The sequence below is a fragment of the Kwoniella dendrophila genome, chromosome 5, assembly GCF_036810415.1.
Source record: "Kwoniella dendrophila CBS 6074 chromosome 5, complete sequence".
NCBI classification, from domain to species: Eukaryota; Fungi; Basidiomycota; class Tremellomycetes; order Tremellales; family Cryptococcaceae; genus Kwoniella; species Kwoniella dendrophila.
Window position 1 is genome coordinate 639,934 of NC_089480.1, and position 20,084 is coordinate 660,017.

General features: G+C 41.0%; 8 protein-coding genes across 8 annotated transcripts; 5 read left to right on the plus strand and 3 right to left on the minus strand.

The window, feature by feature from the left end:
* Positions 1–121: 121 nt before the first annotated feature.
* L201_004080 (uncharacterized protein) lies at positions 122–1,960 on the minus strand (the record flags this gene model as incomplete). The annotated part of the gene is made up of 12 exons (XM_066219828.1): positions 122–339; positions 449–561; positions 625–668; positions 742–885; positions 956–1,064; positions 1,139–1,160; positions 1,213–1,262; positions 1,337–1,443; positions 1,511–1,534; positions 1,604–1,655; positions 1,728–1,830; positions 1,906–1,960. The coding sequence occupies 12 exons, from the start codon at positions 1,958–1,960 to the stop codon at positions 122–124; spliced, it is 1,041 nt and encodes a 346-aa protein (XP_066075925.1).
* Positions 1,961–3,042: 1,082 nt separating this feature from the next.
* On the minus strand, positions 3,043–4,180 carry L201_004081 (uncharacterized protein; the record flags this gene model as incomplete). Its single annotated transcript, XM_066219829.1, has 4 exons — positions 3,043–3,276; positions 3,338–3,893; positions 3,953–4,011; positions 4,073–4,180. The coding sequence occupies 4 exons, from the start codon at positions 4,178–4,180 to the stop codon at positions 3,043–3,045; spliced, it is 957 nt and encodes a 318-aa protein (XP_066075926.1).
* Positions 4,181–4,619: 439 nt separating this feature from the next.
* On the plus strand, positions 4,620–6,335 carry L201_004082 (uncharacterized protein; the record flags this gene model as incomplete). The annotated part of the gene is made up of 5 exons (XM_066219830.1): positions 4,620–4,841; positions 5,073–5,194; positions 5,258–6,071; positions 6,138–6,203; positions 6,261–6,335. 5 exons carry the CDS (start codon positions 4,620–4,622, stop codon positions 6,333–6,335), a joined length of 1,299 nt encoding a protein of 432 aa, XP_066075927.1.
* A 385-nt stretch (positions 6,336–6,720) lies between these two features.
* On the minus strand, positions 6,721–7,956 carry L201_004083 (uncharacterized protein; the record flags this gene model as incomplete). Its single annotated transcript, XM_066219831.1, has 4 exons — positions 6,721–6,778; positions 6,842–7,700; positions 7,762–7,850; positions 7,907–7,956. 4 exons carry the CDS (start codon positions 7,954–7,956, stop codon positions 6,721–6,723), a joined length of 1,056 nt encoding a protein of 351 aa, XP_066075928.1.
* Positions 7,957–8,226: 270 nt separating this feature from the next.
* Positions 8,227–11,167, plus strand: L201_004084 (uncharacterized protein; the record flags this gene model as incomplete). The annotated part of the gene is made up of 19 exons (XM_066219832.1): positions 8,227–8,371; positions 8,437–8,457; positions 8,527–8,558; positions 8,627–8,634; positions 8,691–8,757; positions 8,816–8,886; positions 8,957–8,999; positions 9,056–9,139; positions 9,197–9,273; positions 9,335–9,398; positions 9,455–9,501; positions 9,548–9,769; positions 9,831–9,888; positions 9,939–10,012; positions 10,063–10,140; positions 10,197–10,320; positions 10,378–10,393; positions 10,455–10,621; positions 10,676–11,167. The coding sequence occupies 19 exons, from the start codon at positions 8,227–8,229 to the stop codon at positions 11,165–11,167; spliced, it is 1,890 nt and encodes a 629-aa protein (XP_066075929.1).
* A 315-nt stretch (positions 11,168–11,482) lies between these two features.
* L201_004085 (uncharacterized protein) lies at positions 11,483–14,276 on the plus strand (the record flags this gene model as incomplete). The annotated part of the gene is made up of 15 exons (XM_066219833.1): positions 11,483–11,893; positions 11,955–11,981; positions 12,045–12,205; positions 12,269–12,312; positions 12,386–12,595; positions 12,659–12,741; positions 12,800–12,836; positions 12,887–13,117; positions 13,171–13,219; positions 13,271–13,306; positions 13,371–13,382; positions 13,518–13,791; positions 13,850–13,864; positions 13,915–14,035; positions 14,128–14,276. 15 exons carry the CDS (start codon positions 11,483–11,485, stop codon positions 14,274–14,276), a joined length of 1,860 nt encoding a protein of 619 aa, XP_066075930.1.
* A 1,150-nt stretch (positions 14,277–15,426) lies between these two features.
* On the plus strand, positions 15,427–17,879 carry L201_004086 (uncharacterized protein; the record flags this gene model as incomplete). The annotated part of the gene is made up of 2 exons (XM_066219834.1): positions 15,427–16,623; positions 16,683–17,879. The coding sequence occupies 2 exons, from the start codon at positions 15,427–15,429 to the stop codon at positions 17,877–17,879; spliced, it is 2,394 nt and encodes a 797-aa protein (XP_066075931.1).
* A 606-nt stretch (positions 17,880–18,485) lies between these two features.
* Positions 18,486–20,039, plus strand: L201_004087 (uncharacterized protein; the record flags this gene model as incomplete). The annotated part of the gene is made up of 7 exons (XM_066219835.1): positions 18,486–18,620; positions 18,703–18,977; positions 19,060–19,110; positions 19,177–19,228; positions 19,307–19,628; positions 19,706–19,779; positions 19,836–20,039. The coding sequence occupies 7 exons, from the start codon at positions 18,486–18,488 to the stop codon at positions 20,037–20,039; spliced, it is 1,113 nt and encodes a 370-aa protein (XP_066075932.1).
* Between the last annotated feature and the right edge of the window lie 45 nt (positions 20,040–20,084).

The window sequence follows — 20,084 nt, forward strand, 5'->3', positions numbered from 1 at the left end:
TGGAATAGATATTTAGTATATTTACGTATCGGAAACATATATTATAAGTCAACTGATTATCCATTTGCAACTGACCATCCGTTAAAGATCTAAACGCTTAACATTTGCGAAAATCCATCACTTATTCTGCTTTTATTGCCCACCAATAGCCCCACGGAGTCAATACTCCTTGAGCACCTAATGGACCAGCAGTACCACTTGATCTACCATACACCTCTTCTGATACTCCCACTATCAACTGATCAAATTGATCTTCATCAATAACTCCAGCTTCTAGCATTATCAGTCGAGTGGCATACAGAAAGGCAATCGTACTTGCAGCTTCGTTTTGACCTTGTTCTGCAATTGACAAATTTGGAAAGAAATCAGCATTTTCTTCAACACTATTTTTTTTTGTTGGAAGATGAAAATCCTGGACAGCCGACTAAGCTATCACAAAGAGACTAACCGCTAGCGGGATCATCATGACACCCTTGTCTATAATGATAGTAGGTATCGATTGTATCCCCTTGAAATCCTACATTCCTTAGAAGTTCTTCCATCCTACTAAACAGCGTTGTACTGTTCAGATGTCACCTTCATTAGCAACAAGACTGGCGTCATCCTTTAGGTAGCAGGACTCACTCGATACCTCGATGCTGATGAGCGGCTCGAAGGTGTATGGACATCTACATCAAGAAACATGAAAATCAGTCTTAGAGGTATTCTTCAGCTCACTACACAGTGGAGATTACAACTTACTTGAGTGTGGCAAGGGGATAGCTCGTGTATATCGAAGCCCTCCCAAGCACAGTGTAGTTGCATTTGAGCCTCATGAACAAGTAATATACCATGAGGTCGAAGGAGGGGGTAAGCCATTGACAAAATCTCTGCATACTCGTCCGTCTGGTTTAACCACCTTTTGTCAAGTATTATCACAGCAGATACCGTAATGAAGTGACCATAATGTACTTACAGAATGCAGCATTCCCCGTATATGAATAACGTCAAATGACTTTTCACCTAGAAATCGCAGACCGGATGGAGCGTGTACTTGCATGAATGTGCAATTCCGGAATTGAGCACTGCAAGATGAGTTGCCGGATTCAGATTTTGATTTTGTGCTGCGTAAGGAAAAACTCTTAGATGAATCACTTACTCATGCTGCAAAGGTGTGATATCTGATATGCTATTAATTTGCATTCCTCCTCATTTGGTATGGCCGACACTTACCTATTCCTACACAATCAACATCAGGAAACAGTTCTGCCATTTCTTGTAACCTTGCATTAAATAGCTTGTCCATTAGCTGACTCGTCCTGGTATGAAGTGGACTTTTGGTATTGACAATAATTACCAAATTCCAGTGCCGCAACCAATGTCCAGAAGTCGCCTTTTTTGACCTTCTTTCTGAAGTATCTCTTCGACTGGACCTCGGTACAATCCTGGTAAAGCAGATAACATCTATCGTGATGTTAACCAGATTGTAGCTTGTAGCTTGCATTATCCATCTATGCTTCACAAGACTTACTACATAATGCTGACGATCTTGTCGCTAACAGCCAAGTGCGAGTTGTTTCAGTCAGCTTTGAAAAGACTGCTACAAATTTTTATGTGGACTTACCATAACTTCTTCCTGGTCAACTGGTAATCGATAAACCCATGACGAACTGTTGCTACGTTCACAGAGAAGCCATCAGCACCGTTTGGCATCACAGCAGCCGCAAGGTATTCTGGTATGAGCTTACTAGGTTCGCTCAGCTTCCACAAAGTAATCCGCCTCGAATATTCCATGACGCTGTCCAGAATGCCCAGAATCGATGTCATCACTACCAGTGGTGTAGATTATTTCTGTCAGTGCCACAATGTTTGTCGATCAGTTTACAGTATAAACCTTGGCTGATCATGAGTAAAGCTGTGGCTTACCTTGAGATCCTCTGTTACTACTCGAATATGGACTACTTGTATCACTTGTATTCATCCTTATCTCTGCCTTGTGAGAAGATTGATCTTTGATCTCCTTTATCGATGTGTTGTGGAAATGGGCGGTCGCACAATACGATGTGATTCTCACCTATCGTAATCTAGCTTCTAAATCTCAAACCTTACTATATTGTTTATCGGTCGATCTTCGGTTTTTCTTGTTGGATTGATTAACAATCTATTGGTTCTCTTGGGCAGTACTAATGTTCAACATGATTGCCTCTTTAACAAGGTTATTAGACCAAACAGAGTGATCTTCTTGCCCGTTTAGACTGTCTTACTACTCCTCTAGCCATAGTCATCACGATTAGGTTGATCTGGGCGCATTTTGATGGTGCTAATAAAGTTGATCAAAAGGTAGGGATGTGTTTGTGTGTGTACGCTTGTATCATTGTGAATCGCTGTGCCAAAGGACCCGTTATCAATGTTGTGCCAAGTCAATCATAAAGTAAGCCCGTGACTATACAACGATCCGACTGCGCCTTACACTGATTAGGAGATGGGAAAGTCATCTACTCTCGCTACCATCCGAACCTGAAAACCAGCTTCCCATCAATGCATGTACACACAAAGGATCCCCTTTTCCCATATACAGTGAGCATAGCTGTTCATATGTTTACATCAAAATGCAGTATCCAAACTTTAATCCCCGAAGAATTTGACTTCGACTCTGACTACCCGAAATCTCTTCGGGCGATATCTCTCCGGATTCCTAAAAACCCGGATCCTTTCAGGCTGTGCAAGTTGATCGCAGATGAACGATCATCTGGCAGTCGATAAACACAATCATACAATCAACTCTGTTCACCCTTCGATCAAATTGCAAAATGGGGGTTGATGACTAGCGTTGTGCTGATGCGATGTTTTGATATGATCGGGTTTATAAAGCGATGATGGATATAGACAGGATTGTTCTGTATATTTTTGATGGTGTATACAGATGCATGGTCAATGATTATTTAGGATATATAGATACAATCATACGTGTTATTGTTCTTACAACTGGGCTAATATAGTCTTATCATACAACTAAGATCATTATTATATGGTGCCCTTCTTTCTCTTTGAAGCCGAAAACCTTCATTGTCCCAATCGCTTTTCCAACTCCTTTACTCTTTCTTCTAATTCTTTGTTCTTGTCCTGTAGAGTCCTTATGGTAGTTCTCATCCCTTTCTTCATCTGTTCCGAAGCGCGAAGCAACCTATCTTGACGATGAAGATGTTCTGACAGCTGTTCAAGGGATGATAAGGTCGGAGAAAGGATAGAATGAGGTGGTGATCTAGGTGTTGTAGGTGATGAGATGAATGGATTTGGCTATGGTTTAAACAAAATCAGCTCAGCGCATCATAACCATATGTATAGACGAATCGCTTACATCGTTGGCAGACCTTTTCGGCGTTCTATCCACTTCTTGAGAATCCTCATCTTCCCGCCTCCTTTTACCTAACCCATCATCGACCGCATTTTTCAATCTATCAGTGAACGATACGCCTCCACTAGGCGTGATAGATGTAGGCGTTTGTTGGCTTGTGGTACGCTGTGATGATCCAGGTGTACTTGCGATCGCTTCCCGCTCAATTTCTTCTGCATCGACTTTATCCCAATCTATTTCCTCCATCTCGTCCTCCTCAGTATTTAGCTCTTCATCATCATCCTCAATCGTTACGATCTCTGTTGGTCGAGCGGGTATATTATTGTTAGGAGGATAAGTGCTTGTGGAAGCTGAACCTAATGGTCGGCCATATCGAGCTGTTGGTGATTGACCAAGTGTCTGATTGGTCTTTTGCACTAGTTGGGAAGCTCTAGTGGATCCTGAAGGTGTCGATGGTCCGGCTCCATGATTTGAAGACAAGGGAAACAGTTCGTCGTGCCATTTGAAGAATTTACATCGTTTTGGATCTTCACGAGGTAAAGGACAACAGTAGAAGGCCCTACAAAAAGTCTAATAAGCTTTTGTTGCATAATTAAGCTAGAAAATCCAATAGCTTACCTCCCCGCATTTTTTGTGGTTGGTCCGGCTCTAAGCTTTGGACATATCATTTGATGACCCTACGATCAACTAAAGGAGTCAGTTAGAATAACTGTATTGTAAGTGATGTTATTAATTTACAGTACATTTCACTTCTCCTGATTCATCTATCGGCGTTCCAGGCTGAAGTTGCGTTCTGGTTGGGTTTTGTACCCGAGTGCTTCCAGATGTTCTCGTCCGTGTTGACATGATGTTTTGATTATTTATGCATTATTCTCTTACCCATAGAACGTAATATTGACTTTACCTGCAAATAAAATCGATGATGATAAAAGGTTGAAAGATGAATTACCTCCACCATGTAAACAATTGACTGACTTGAGTTAATTGACAACATGAGGAGGTATAAATGCCACACTGATTTATAGATCGGAGATATACGTTGTATGGGTGACGGGATTAAATATTCTCGCGAGGTATTCCGATTTCTGAGTGCTGGGATTGGCCATGCTTTTTTGATATTCACCATTATAGCGTATAGCTTTGACGAATTCGAGGTTTAATGGCTATCGACGAGTATTGGTAGTGTTAATAGTGATTATATCGATCACAAAACAGTTTATAGAATTGGATTCTCCTTATCCTTCTTTAATATCATCATCATCGTTTCTTCCTCACTCTTCTCACGATGTACTCACTCGCCAAATTACCAAAAGGTCAATCAGCCCTTAAAACAGCTTTGAGAAGATCAATCACCTCAAAAGCTTCTTCAGCAGGTGGTGTTAGTGTAATTGGTTTTGAAAACAAAGGTCCAGCAGCTACTTCAAGTTTAACAGTTGCTGTCAAAGCTGGTTCAAGATTTGAAAACACACCTGGTGTAGCTCATGTCTTGAAAAACTTTGCTTTCAAGGTGCGTTTCGATTATCGGTGCTTTTACTGTAACTGGATTTATCGTTGCATGTCAACAAGAAAAGATTAGGTGTTATAAGGAATAAAAGTGGATCAGAAAATGTAGTAATGATAATTGAAAACTAGAATGTAGAAATTTAGGAATACATCACGAGAAATGCAAAAGGGCTGCTGGCTACAAACAGGCTTCAACCAGTAGTTTGGCTAACACGTTCATGTTTAACTCTTTTAGGCTACTGCCAGTGCTTCATCATTGAGAACAGCTAGAGAAACAGAATTATACGGTGGTGTTTTATCTGCTGGTCTCACTAGAGAACACCTTTACCTCACTGCTGAGTTCCTCCGAGGTGATGAGTGAGTTATTGGGGTATCCGTAGTTTTCTCGATCGGAACAACTAATCTTGTATCATTAAATAGGGAACATTTCCTTTCTGTCCTTACCTCCGTCCTCTCTTCATCTCATTTCCACCCTTACGAGCTTAAAGAACTCGTTCTCCCTGTTGTACAAGCTGAATCCGTTGCCGCTCAATCTACACCTGCCACTTACGCTCTCGATGTAGCACATCAACTCGCTTTCAGAAAAGGATTGGGTAACTCACTTTACGCTTCACCACATTACCCAGTAACAATTGATGATGTTAAAACATTTGCTCAAGGTGCATTTTCAAAATCTAACTTGGCTGTTATCGGATCTGGTATTTCAACAGAATCATTATCACAAGTTGTTTCATCTGCTTTCGGTTCAGGATCATCAGCACCTGGATCATCTGGATTAAATACACAATCAACTTCATATTACGGTGGTGAAGCTAGAATTCCATTAGATATTCATGCACCAGCAACATCAACACCAACTTTAGTTATTGCTTATGGACAATCATCAAAAGCTGGACCAGAATTAAAAGTTTTGAAACACTTATTAGGTGGTGAATCTTCATTAAAATGGACACCTGGTTCTTCACCTTTATCACAAGTAGCAGAAAAAGTTCCAGGTGCTTCAGCAAAAGCTTTCCTTTTACCTTATTCAGATGCTTCCCTTTTCGGTGTTGTAGTCTCTGCTCCAACTTCACCTCAATTAGCTGGTTTAGCTAAAGAAGTCGCTCAAGTACTTAAATCTGCAGGTCAATCAGTTAAAGATGAAGAAGTTAAGAGAGCCGTAGCAAAAGCTACTTTTGCTGATGCTTCAGCATCTGAAACCCTCCAAGGTCTTGTTGCCAATGTTGGTCCAGCAGTAAGTTCTACTTTTTCACAATATAACAACAATTTTCCTCACATTTTGCTGACAACACATATCTAGCTCTTCGCCGGTGGTGAAGTCAAATCTGAATCGTTCTCCGGTGTTTCCGCTTCCTCCATTCAAAAGGTAAGCAACTTGTTTCCCGTCTGCTTTCAATTAGTCGCTGATAACATCGCTCTCCAGGCTGCTTCCGAATTACTCAAAGCTAAACCAACCGTCGTTGCTGTCGGTAACGTAAATGTTTTACCATATGCGTAAGTATAAAGCAAATTGTATGATATTCTTTTGAAACCTTGTATATTGACTTGTTTTTCGGTACAACAGTGACGAACTCAACTTATAAACAAAAATACATTGATTGTGTAGAAGGATTATGATGCAAAAACATTACACTTAGCGTTCACCAGGCTCGATTTTCCTTGGGAAGGAATCCACTTATACAGTACATGTTGCTTGATGCCAGGATTTATTACCCTAGGAAAAGAATCATATAAAACATTATGGGATGGATTATCGTATAAGATACATACAGTCTACCACTGAAGAAGGCGATACAAACATATCAAGGGAGTGCCGAATTGAACATGAGAAGTTAATTTTACACTTGGGAACCACAATTACCGATATAAGATCGGACACTTGCTCATGCCGGAACGGAATAAGATCTAGCTTTGTATGCTCTAACTACTCCTTGCTCGACCCTGTCTCATCACAAAAATCAATTAGCTATTAGCAATATTTGATTTTTTCTGGTTGTCACTAACCTTTGTTTGACCAACATCATCACACCCTGTTGAACGATACCTTTAACCAGTTGACCCTCTAAACCCGTATACAAAGTTCTGATCCCACCTCTTCTGATAATTCTGATTAAAGTACCTATCATTCCCACTTTATGTTTATCTTTACCCTTTTCTTTACCTGATTGACTCATTACCTTAATGAGTACCAAGGGATATAGTGGTAATGTAGCTAAAGCATTTGATAAAGCACCTAAAGCAAAAGTCCATAACGCTGGAGGGTTTTTCCGATGTCTTGCAGGTAATAATAATCTGATCAATAAAGAATGTATATATAATGTCAAAGAAGGTAATAAAGTTAATGGTATTGTAGGTTTGAAACCTGAAAATAAACCTTGATAACCTGATTCTTTATAGATTGCCTTTAAGCTCTCAATCAATGTTACTTCTCTTTCTTCACTGTTGGATTTTAAGTCTAAGTCATCATGATCATGATCGTTTTCGAGTTGCTGTCTAACACAAACTGTTGATATAGGTAAACTTATACCTTTTGAAATTAATCCACTTAAGATACCAATTAATAATTCTTCTATTGGACTTGGAGAATTTGTTTTAGGTAATATTTCAGATGCTTTACTTGACAATCCACCTATACCTGCTGGTGAAGACGAAATACTTCCTTTTAAATTTTCATCATGATTTTGAGGTATATATGGATGTCGAGTATGATAAATATGTAGTCCTTTCTGTAGTGATGTGTAACTATAGAAGTAAAAGAAATTCGATAGTAGTGTAGATAATGTATCTGTTTCGATACCTGAATAAAGCTCTTTCAAGTAATTTCGTTTTGATAGTAAGTGACTAAGTGTATCTCTCAGATTTACTACATCAAATCATACAGCGTCAGCTGGCTAGCCTATAATCATACGGTACTGGCAGCTTACATCTTTCATAATGTGGTTTCCTCGCATTATTTTGCATTCGAGTGGTAGCTACATCCAAAGGGTAGACTATAGCATTAGCTACTGCTGAGCTGTGGAAGTTGACGTGATCAGCTGATTTGAGGTCATCCCTTATATCTCAGCTCACCCTAAAGCTCCTGAAGTAGCCTGTAAGAAAGGCGGCAAGGTTGTATTCATCTTGTATGGCTTCTCGTTTGGTTGAGATCACAGAGAAAACAAAGATAGATGTTGGTTCTATTTGATGAACCCCACAGGTGTCGAACTTCCGGTCATAGCTGTATAACCGGGTGAAAGCTAGAGCATACTCTCGGTGATCGCCGCCTTGGTCTCCTTCAACGCGTCACCGAAAGCTTAACAATAACAATAACAAAAAATTGTTGATATTCTCTTTAGATCGTTCTTTACATATACCCTCAAGCCAATCCAATGGTAGATATATGACCCAAGATGCCGCCTTCTCCAAACAAGGACAAGGGCAAGGAAAAGGTGGTAGAAATGTCAGAGGAGGAACGACAAGCGGCTATAGCTGCTGCAGAAGCTAGACAAAGAAGTTTTGAGAGAAGTTTCGCTGGTCCTAGTGTTGGTAAAGCGGGTAAGCACATATAACCAATTCATACATCGTAGCAAAAGGTAATGATACTTATATGAATGCGACAGGTCTTATGAGAGATCAAACAGGTTAGCTACATGTCCGCTTGTGAACCTTCATACATCTTGACTAATTGTTATCATTTGGGAATCGATCAGATATTAATAGGATTATCGCGGAAGCATCAAAAGTGGGTTATAATGTTCTGACGTTCATCTCGGCTACAAGGATTTATCGCTGATCCACTTCTTCCTCTAGGGCTCTAAGTGAGTAACAATAGCCAGTATTCTTTTGGCTTACAACTAATTACACATTACTACAGATACTATCTAAATCAAGTGAGGAAAGATAAAGAGCTCACGGAAAAGATTGAATGGTATCAAGCGAAGGTTAGTCAGTGATAATTGCCAGCTCTTTGTGAAAAAAGGCTAACTGAGCGTCTCACAGCGAGATGAACTCATGAAGATGGCCAATATACCTAGACTGGAAAGTGAGGCTGAACGTATAGAAAGTATTCTGTAACCTTGGATTTCCCCTTTCTATTCTGCTAATACTTCATATGCAGCTGCTTGAGGTCGAAACCATTAGGGATATGTCGCAAGTGATAGTGCACGTAGATATGGATGCTTTCGTGAGCTCTCTTGATTATTGTTGACTGAGATACGTCAGCTGATCTTAGTTATATAGTACGCCTCTGTAGAAGTTCAACGTGATCCGACTCTCAAAGGAAAGGCTTTCGGAGTCGGTCAAGGTGTCTTGACTACAGCTTCAGTAAGTTCAATCTACCTCGGCTAGGATCATTGAGCACTGATCCATCTTCTTTGCTAGTATGAAGCTAGAAAATACGGTTGTAGATCCGGTATGGCAGGTTTCATAGCCAAGAAGCTATGTCCGCATATAATCTTGTGAGCCTTCTAAATCCAGATCCAGATTGTTGGTTTCACTCATACATATGCTCATCGCCAGAACAAAAATGCATTTTGACTTGTACATCGCTGCTTCGAAAGCTGTACGAGAGGTCCTGTTGCAGGTAAGCTATCTTTGGAACGATTTGTCAGAGCAGTTGGCTAACCTCACCTGTTTTAGTATGACGAAAATCTCATGATGGCAAGTCTCGACGAGGGATACCTGAAGTAAGTCTCGCCTTGTCAGAACTTCACTTACAGATGTCCTGCACAGTATCACGCCATACATGTCTACGCATAACATGACTGCTGCCGATGTAGTATCACAATTACGAGCGGAAGTACAAGCCAAAACACAACTTACGATGTCAGCCGGTATAGCGCCAAATCGAATGCTAGCGAAGATATGCTCGGACAAGAACAAACCTAACGGCCAATACGAGATGGAATTTGATAGAACGGTAGTAACCAAATTCATGAGAGATCTACCGGTCAGGTAAGTGTCATATGAGGAAGAGGGGCTATCTGCAGCTAAAACCAATTGTTGCATTCTATAGGAAGATACCAGGATTCGGCAGAGTAACAGAAAGATGTTTAGAGGGGTTGGGAGTTGAAGTGAGTAATCTGACATGATAATGAGTTGCAAATTTGCTTACATACTATAGACTTGCGGCGATATATACTCTCATCGAGCTGAGTTGCTAGTCATGGATCATTGGTTTGGATTTCGAGGTCTTTGGTAAGTCGGCTGCAATTAAGCTGTCCATAGATAGCTGATGTACTGTGTAGTAAAGCGTACTTGGGTATAGCGGACAACAGCGTTGCTCCTGGGAAGCGAGAGGAACGCAAAAGTGTAGGAGTGGAAAGGTTAGCTGCCATCGTCATCTTCATTTCCAACCCAGCTGAATGAAAGATTCTTCCAGGACCTTCCGTGAAAAGACCAACGACGAAGATATTCTGAATGAGCTTGCTAGCATTGCCGAGGAGCTGGAAAAAGATCTTGATAGGCTGCAGTACGCCGGGAAGACTGTGACTGTCAAGTACAAGGTAAGTTTAACTGATAAGGCAACGGAACATTGTGCTAATCTCTGTTCCTTAATATAGCTTCATACTTACGAGAGTGAGTTGTTTTTTAAACATCGATTGCCAGTACTGTAGCCGACTCGCTGTTCGCTTGACAGACAAAACACGAGCTAGGTCGGTAGGAAAGTATATATCTAGTAGTAAGGATATATTACCTATTGCCTTGGAATTGATGAAGAGGGAGCTACCGGTTCGAATACGGCTGTTGGGATTGCGTCTATCCACGCTGAAAGATTTGACGGTAGCAGATAAAGGAATCAAAGGGGTATGTTAGCGACAAGCACACATCCCTGATTGGACTGACATGTATCGACCACAGTTTTTCACCTCGCCTAGCAAGAAGCGAGCCACATCAACAGAAGCTGGCCCATCTCGGTCTATAACTCCGATACCGATTGATGACGATGACGACATTCCTGAGCTATTACGAATGGAAGAAGAGGACGAAGCTGAGGTATTAGATATGACGAATGATGATAATGATGTGGTAGACTCACCGATACCGTACGATAATGGCACGCCTCCGCCAACCTCGACATTGGGTAAACGGAAATCCTTGGAAGTGGACAAGCCATCACATTTGCTGGGACCAGTTTGTCCGATATGTAATAAAGCGTTAGGACCTGGGACCTCGAATACAGGTTTGAATGAACATATAGACTGGTGTCTCAATAAAGATGCGATCAGTGAAGCTAGTAAGAGATCACCTGTGAAGAAAATAAAAACGGATAATAAAGTTGGAAATCGTAATATCCCAAAAAAGGGCAAAGATGGGAAAGGGACAATGTTGAGTTGGCTAAAGAAACCTTAGAGAGCGATAGTATACTGTATTTTCAAGTTGTATTGTATTCAAATATTATCATTGCTTAACGCACCTTGTTGTATCACTCTACTACCACCATCTACCTCGATGCATATTTCCCAGTTTCATACTATTACGTAAATACACGTTGTATAACCGAACCGCGGGGTCTCCACTCGGCTTAAGCTATGTTTACAACTTCTCTTGGCGGTGCAATGTTCATCAATCCTTTGTTTCTGATGCGACTTCTAGTCACAACATTTCAGTCAGCATTCGGCTGTGAAATCGGTAAGATCGATCTGAAGGCTGGGATATCACCTCGAGATGATACGCTTGAACGCTGTAGGCCTAAGCCGAGTGCGTAGACCTTCAGGCAGTCTCACATACGGGCAAAATAGGTCAATCAACGTTCTACCTTCAAATATTTCGAGGAATCCTATCATCCCTTTACATCAGCGAATCCTCTTCCTTCGAGCCCGAGCATTATCAACCACTCCAGTACGACTGAACATACCTCAATGGCCTAATCCACCTGTTCCTCAACCGCCTGTAGGGCCATCAGATAACCTCACTAATACCCAATTCAACGGCGAATCCGAAAAAGAATCATTTTGGAGAAAATGGTCTTCCAGTGCATCATTTCAAGCTGCTTTGACTACAGTTGTAGGATTAGGTATGGTCTTTGCTGCTGGTGTAGGATATTTAGAATGGTATAAATCACATGTGTTACATAGGGTAAGTTCAAACATATAGTGGTCACCCTGATATCAGCTAATACTCGTTGAATTGTGATTAGATTATGCGAGCTTTTGAACCTGGATATGTGAGTTGCTCTTTCTCAGTTGACAGATACAGAGTAAATTATATCTGAACGTCTAATGCACAGGATCCAGCCTTGGAGTTATCTACATTACACGCACCTAATTCATCTCATATACATCGAAGAGAACAACCTTTGATAGATAGGATAGTTAGTGGGGTAGAAAAAGGAGGATATTATCTTATAATCGGGTCAAAAGGGACAGGGAAGGGAACTATGATTCTAGAGTAAGCTGCAGATTCTACGCTGACGAACGAAATGGCAGCTGATATTGCTATTTAATATTTCAGTGCTATGAGGAAGATCAACGCGGATGGTGTTTCTTTCTGCGAAGGTATGTAAATCAGCTTTCATTATCACGTTGAGATTAATTTACATTATTGATGACGATTTATTTGCTGCCTTAGCTCATCCTGATCTCGAAGTATTCAGATTACGTTTAGGAAAAGCCTTAGATTTTGATTTTTATGAGGATTGGCAAGGATCTTTATTCTCTAGAGCTGATCCTAGAAATGGTGGACCTGCTTTGGATGTTGAAAGAGCATTGAATAAACTTGAGAAAGTTGCGTTGAGATATGCTAGAAAGAATGGTAGACCCCTAGTTTTGGCTTTCAACAGTAAGTTCCCTCTCTGCGCCCTAGAACAAATCTGTAAGACAGCTGACTATGTATTCTGATTAGATATTCATCTCTTCCCAAACACGCCTGAAGGTCATGGCTTGCTGCATCAGTTGCAGCAGAGAGCAGAAGCATGGGCTGAAGGAGTAAGCTGAAGGTAACCTGGAACTAGGGATCAGGGCAGCTTACTGATATCGATGTTAGGGTATATTGACGATGATCTTCTCCACTGATGATTTCTGTAAGCCTTTCTAACTTACCAATCTGCATACGCTGACAAATGTCGCTTAGGGTGTCTCGACACGATGAAGAAAAATGCATCACGTATGCGTATACTTAGTGTATATGATCTCTCAGCCTCAGAATCATTCAGCGCCTTGAAGCATCTCCGTAGACAGGCTTTAGCCAATCGAGGCTTACAACGGGATATCGAAGAAGACGGTATTCTTCAGCGAGTTTATGAACTCGTTGGAGGTCGAACAAGTTATTTGGCCAGGGTCGCTAGAGCAGACGACATGTTGGGTAAGCTACAGTATGGCATACGGAGTGGACCAAGCTGACTCGGCGCATTATAGAGGAAGCGGAACAAATGATCGAAGGAGAGAAACAGTGGTTGCTATCAAAGTAAGTCACCTCGCTGGCGGAACGAGCGTAATCAGCTGATGTTTGGTTTAGAATTGGTCTCATTCCTGAACATGATGATGATGTGATGTAAGTGATGAATTTTACGAGAACTGACAAGCCAGACAGCTAATCATATATCGCTTTCTCACAGGGACGAGCAGAAGTCAGTATAATTTTCGTTTTGTTGGTTTGTTTTTGGCGACGCGTTATTAATATGTAGTCATTGTTACCCTGACGCAGATGGGCAAGGTGAGTAGATTTCATCTAACGAGGTGATGTATCTGACAATCGATCACAGTTGTTCATGGTTACTCCTCCGACATTTGGCCAATATGTTACCTCCTCTTTCGGATTACCCGGTAGTCGAGTCTAATGATAGTACCTCGAACAACAATGAACTTCCTGTGGTAGAAGAGCCTCCAGCAGATGAAACATCGAACAGTAGTGTCAATGTGACACCTCCTCCCAAGGAACCCTCTAGTGCAGATATTCACTTACCGCACGTTACATATGAAGCTGCTAGAAGGATCATGACACGAACTGATTTCTTGATGGATCTCGATCACTACCATGTAAGTCGTTTGGTCTTCGCATAATGATCGGACCAAATCACTGACAATCTCTGTATAGGTTGTATCAATTGATGTAAGTTGCAACTTGAAACGCAAAGTGGTCATACTGCTAATTCAGAACAGCTCAACCACCATGTCCGACCCGATTCCTTACTGTTGCTGAGAGCCGCTCAACAAGTCGTAGCGGAAGAAAGCTTTGACGAAGACTTGGATACCACGCGTTATCGAGTTGATCAAATTGAAGGTGAGTTTGACAGCGCTCGAGCCTTTGTGCCTTCCGCAGAACACTGCTTTTTCCCGGAATTCCTTACTAATGACGGGATGTCACTCGCACAGGTCTTCATCGACAAAGTGAATTGACCATAAAGGAACCTTTCAAGGTGACGTTTGACAAGATTGATGGAAAAGGAGTGTGGGAAGTGATTGGTTTAGGGGATAGTTTTGTTCCTGCCACAGAAGATGAGGAGGAAGAAAGATTAGTATGATGTGCGTTTCATCTTGCGTTGTCAGCCATTTCTGCCCAGCTATGCATACGTTGCAGGAGGTCAACAATGTAGGCGAAACACGAAATAAACAAGTTTTACATGTATGAAGTTGGTTGATTGAGAACGATCAAACACCATCAATTGAATTACACAGACATTACAATTGTTGTATACTAAATTAGGGTTAAAGGGGGGTCCTTTGATTTGATTTTTGGGTTTGAGGGGATACACCTACACGACTACGGGTTAGTACGTATGACTAGATTACACGCATATTCGGGAGTACATTACTAAATTGTAATGATTCTGAATTGAAGGTGGGTTCACCCTGAACATGTTTACGTTTCTTACGTGTTAACCCTGAAATTGGTATGGAGCAAATCATTAAATCATAATCCATCTGATGGAACATATCCTCATTGGTCATTGATTTTCCATGATTTCTTTTCTCACTCGATTTCACCTTTTAGGGTAATTTTCTTGGAAAACCAGTTTAATTTTTGACGCGTGTAGCTTTCTTTTTCTTTTTTACTTTGTGCTCTAGTCTGAATACTCTACCTGTATGGTGTGTAAGATAAAAAGGTCTAGACACATAAGACACGTTATGCATGATGTTATGCGGTAGATTTGTGACAAAAGAGCAAAAGTCAAAAGATGATGCACAGATCGTGACTTTCTTTCTTTGAGTGTTATAGCATTTTATATTGAATTTTAGCAATGTTCGTTTCTTTTGCGATTGATTTATTATAGTAACATTACATTTTAAACTTCAAACACTTCAATCTTCGTCATCCTTTTTTTGATCTTTGATTGATTGATCATCTCTTGATTCTCTTGTCATCTTCTTTTCTTCACTGGTGCTTGTTCATATATACCCCTTTATAACCCACTATATTGTTTATCCTTCTTGGATTGTTCTTGATATCCATCCATTCAACCATAACCGTATCGGAACATTACGTTTCTTCATTTCCTGTAAATCTCAATTAAATTCAGTTTTCTCATGACAACTCCTGATCTTGACAACGCAACGCGTCCAAGTTGATTTCATTCTGTCCACTCCACACAGCCTCTTCAATCACTTTTGCTCTATCAAGTTCATCCATTTTAGAATCATAATCTATTATTTACCCAACAAATATTGTACACAATGGCCTCATCACATCCTTCTTTACCTTCTCCAGAAGAGGATAAAGAAAACATGAAATTCACTTTACCTCCAATTCGTGATATTCACGCTACACCAAAGACTACTACGCATTTACCACCTACACCTTCCACTATTCCACCCATATATACTGGACAGGATCTCAATCTTACCACACCAGTCCAACCCCGAATGCGTCAGCCACTTCAATCTCTTCCAGGAAGTAGTAACAATAACCAGCTCGGGTCACTCACCTCCCACCCGATCTTCACTGCTCCTCAATCTCGTATGATGATGACACCTCAGACCAATGGAGTATCATCACATCAGCATCATCAAGGTATGAAAAATGGTAATCTACCTTCATCGGGATTAGCGTTTGAGGAGAAGCACCAGAAAGAGACTACTCAAATTCAAGGTCAATCCCGCTTACACCAAACTCCCTGTCCTAGACCTTCTGGCTCTACAACCTTGTCATCGGCAGCTAGAAAGAAAATTCATCCTCCTCCTACCAATACTCCTTTCGATACACCAAGCAATAATACTTTCAACATTGGCCATTCAAACGCGTCTGGTATAACCCATTTGAAAGCACCTGTTTCAGCGTTATCAACGCGTACCATGGGTAGATCCATTTCTACACCGACTCTACAAATGAATAATATACCCAAAGCTAGTACTTACACCATTTCTAATCGATCAGTCGCTAGTACTCAATACTCACCATCAGCAGAATCGAATCGATCTTCTTCCGTTTCTCGCGCAGGACCCAAAAGTCGCGCTAGATTATCATTTTCACCTTCTCCTGAGCCGTCATCACCTTTACCGATTGATCTTTCGGGGATTCAACCTCCTGCACCTTTCCCTGGACCTTATCCCACAGCTTATACACGTAAAGATCCGGTTCCATCTGATGAAGGTGAACCAGAATCAGAGAACAAAAGAAGTGGTCGTCAAGGTGCTCCAAGTTGGAACCCCTGGGATTATGTTCTAGGTGAAGTACCTGGAGGAGAACAAGGTCCGAATCAAACTCCGGTCAAAGACGATGATGGAAAAGGTAATAAAATTAGAAGGAGGTTTACAAAAAGAGAATTAGAAGCTTTAGAAGTTCTTTGGAGTATCTCCAAAAGTCCAAGTAAATACGAAAGACAAAGGTTAGGAGCATGGTTAGGTGTCAAGACGAAGCACATTACTGTTTGGGTAAGTTAAAAAAATCATATTTGTGTACTGTCATGGACTAAACTCTTTTATCTTGGTAGTTCCAAAACAGACGTCAAGAAGAGAAGCGTTACCTTCGAGAAGGGGCTCCAGTCGAACCTCCCCCTCCTTCTCGATCCAACCGAGGCACTTTTGATCCTGTTACCGGTAAATGGCGACCAGTACCTTTATCCTGCATTTCCGGCCTTCAGCCACCTCCCGAAGAGAAGTCTTCCATTGTCCGATCAATCAGTGTTGGCGACCTTACTCGGGATTTGTATTTCTCTCAACATCCTGAACTCCAAGCCCATGCCCTAACACCAACCCCATCGGGTCGAATGTATACATCCCAAGAGGCTGTTACTCCTTTACCTAAACGTGGTATGAGTACTTCACTCGACAACGTCCTTCGAGCCAGAGAAAGCGGCTTTGGTGAAAATAAGCCACGACCACATCGAAGAGGAAGTGGGGAAGCTTTGATCAAAGGTGAAGGTCAAGAGAGAATAAGGGAGATTCTCGCTCTCATGCCAAGTGATCCTCCCTCTATGGATTTATCCGAAATCGCAGCCGACGATGAAAGCGAAACCGACGAGAATGATAACCTTCAATCGCCAAAGCGAACTCCACTTGGTACCAGTAAAGGGGCTATGGGTCTTGATAGAATGCTCAACGGTCCTTCAAATGGTATTTTAGGTCGAGCTACCTCTCTTGATATCCTTGCATCCGCACCAAGAACAAAGGGCAAATACTGGTCATCCAGATCTAGCAATAACGGGAATATCTTCCAATCTCGTTCCATCAACGGATCGCCGGGTGTACTTGGAGCTATCAACCCTAATATACCTCAAGAAAGACAGCAAATTACTCCTGCTAAGCCTTCACTCAAACATCCATTACCTTCATCAACACACTCTGTATCCAAGCGAGCCCGCATGGACAACCCTCGCCAACGACCTGTACCTACATTCAAGCACAAAGATTCATTTTCACGATCAACAAGTGCTGCAGTACTTGAAACACCCGCCGCACCAAAGAAAGATGAAAATGATAAAGAACGTGGTGAGATGAAAACCCCGGGATTTGCAAGAAGTTTCTCCTTTTCTTCCAATATGAGTGAAGGTGTACCGCCTACACCTGATAACGTCGTGTTACCCAAAAAGCAAAATGGTCAAGTCAGGAAAGAGAAAAAACCTGAAGAGAAAGATGCTGATGTTCTTGGTGCTGCTGATGTTTTATTAAAACTTCTTGGAGGAGCTTAGTTTGATGTAATAATGATATGACTACGATTGACAAACGACAGAAATAAAAATGAATAGTTGAAACTGCTTGATGCGGTCAGGTAACTCTAGAAACAAGAAACAATACATACATATGCGAACGATAATTTTGAACGAAAAAGAAAAAGCACATCCCATGAGGTACAAACACATAGGTTATCACAATCTTGAATTTTGGTCTTTATAGCTTAGCATTATACATACAAATCTCTTTCTCTTGGTGCATATATTTATATTTATATACAGATTATATGTATAATATGACATGTTCTTGTCTGCCCGTCGTCGTCTTTCGTAATGTGAAGCACAAAGATGATCCAGGTTTCCAGGGACGAAAAACTCAGGATAAGGCCAGACGCGGTTTATGAGCACCGGTGATAAGGTATTTGTATGCCGGCGGATCTGGGTTATGACGCATATCTCACCACAAATCACTCTGAATTCAGTTTTCATTTCCATTACTCGTCATATTTTGTTCTTCGTTTTACCACCTAGACTGAAGCTAATAATCTTTAAAAAGCTGACACCAATTCCACAATATCTGTTGATCAGTATCAGGATTGTCTTCTATAGAGATAGCTTAACAAAATGGGGTTCTTTTCAGCTATTCTCTCTTGGTTCCAATTCCACTTGAATGTAATTCTTCATGCCGGTCTTCCACTTGTTTTTTGGGTTCAACCTAAATGGTCAATTGATCATGATGTACCTGATCAAAGTGGTAAAGTGAGTAGAACTAGACACTTTCTCTTTCGAATCTTTGCATCTCTAAGTGTGAATGTTAAACAGCTATTTAATCCTTGCATAGGTCATACTAGTTACAGGTGGAAATTCTGGTACAGGATATTCAACAGCGTTATCATTATATAATGCTGGAGCAAAAGTTTATATAGCGTGTAGAAATCAACAAAAAGCAAAAGAGGCTATCAAGAATATCCAAAATAATAATATAATGACATTAGATGGATCATTTAAGCCTAATCCTGGTAAAAATAGTAATATCAAAACAGGAACAATCGAATTCATCAAATTAGATTTGACAGACTTGGCAAGCGTTGATGAATGTGCTCAGGAATTCTTAAAGTGAGTTTGATAATAGTATTCCACCCGTATCGGATAGAAACAGTTCAGCAAGCTAATAATGACCACATGTACACCGCTCTAGAAAAGAACAAAAACTAGATGTTTTGTTTGCTAATGCTGGTGTTATGGCGTCGTGAGTCGTAACACAATCAACACGAGATGAGTATTGAAAATGAGCTGACAAGTGGGTATCCTTCAGGCCCGAAGGAATATATACTAAGCAAGGCTATACTTTACAATTTGGCACCAATGTAAGCACAACTTCTTATCGCCTCCGAAATATGGATCAATATTTTCGCTGCGGACAGCTGACTGCCTTGGTCGGTTAGGTGCTCGGTCATCAACGATTAATTTCACTCTTATTACCCTTACTGTTGTCATCACCACCTACAAATCCAAGTCGTGTAATTCTGACTTCATCTGCAGGTCATGCGGGTGCACCAAAAGGTGGGATTGATTTCAAGTCAGTCGTCCGAGATCCCTCCGAAGGATCTATCTCAACACAAAATGAAAATCCAAAACAGGGTAAATCAGAAAAGCCGAAATGGGTTGAATATGGTCAATCGAAATGGGGCAATATAGCTTTAGCAAAATATTTATATAACGAATATGGTAGAAAAGGTAGATTGATCAGTGTGGCTGTTCATCCAGGTAAGTCTTCATGTTTGCATTTCTGTGATTTTCACATGATCTGATTAAAAGCAATGCTGGTCTCTATCATTGTGAAGGTATGATTGCGACAAATCTAGCTCAACATCTTTCTTTGACACCTTATGTTATTAAATATGCCCCATGGCTTGCTGTGAGTGGTTGTTGGGAAGTATCATCTTAAAAGAGACTAACCGATTCTGCCACCAGCCAATAATCACTCGGACACCAAACATAGGTGCTGTCAATCAAGTTTGGGCAGCAACCATTTCGGATCACGATGCTAGATGGATAGACGGACAATACATCGTTCCTTATAGAAAGGTCGGAATTTCGCGCCCTGATTTGAAAGATGATGAAAAGATTGACGAAGTCTGGAATTGGTGCGAAGAGCAAGGCAAGAAATGGGCATAAATGACTAAATCAAATAAGCTGGTTCGAAAAATGAGATATCTCTAG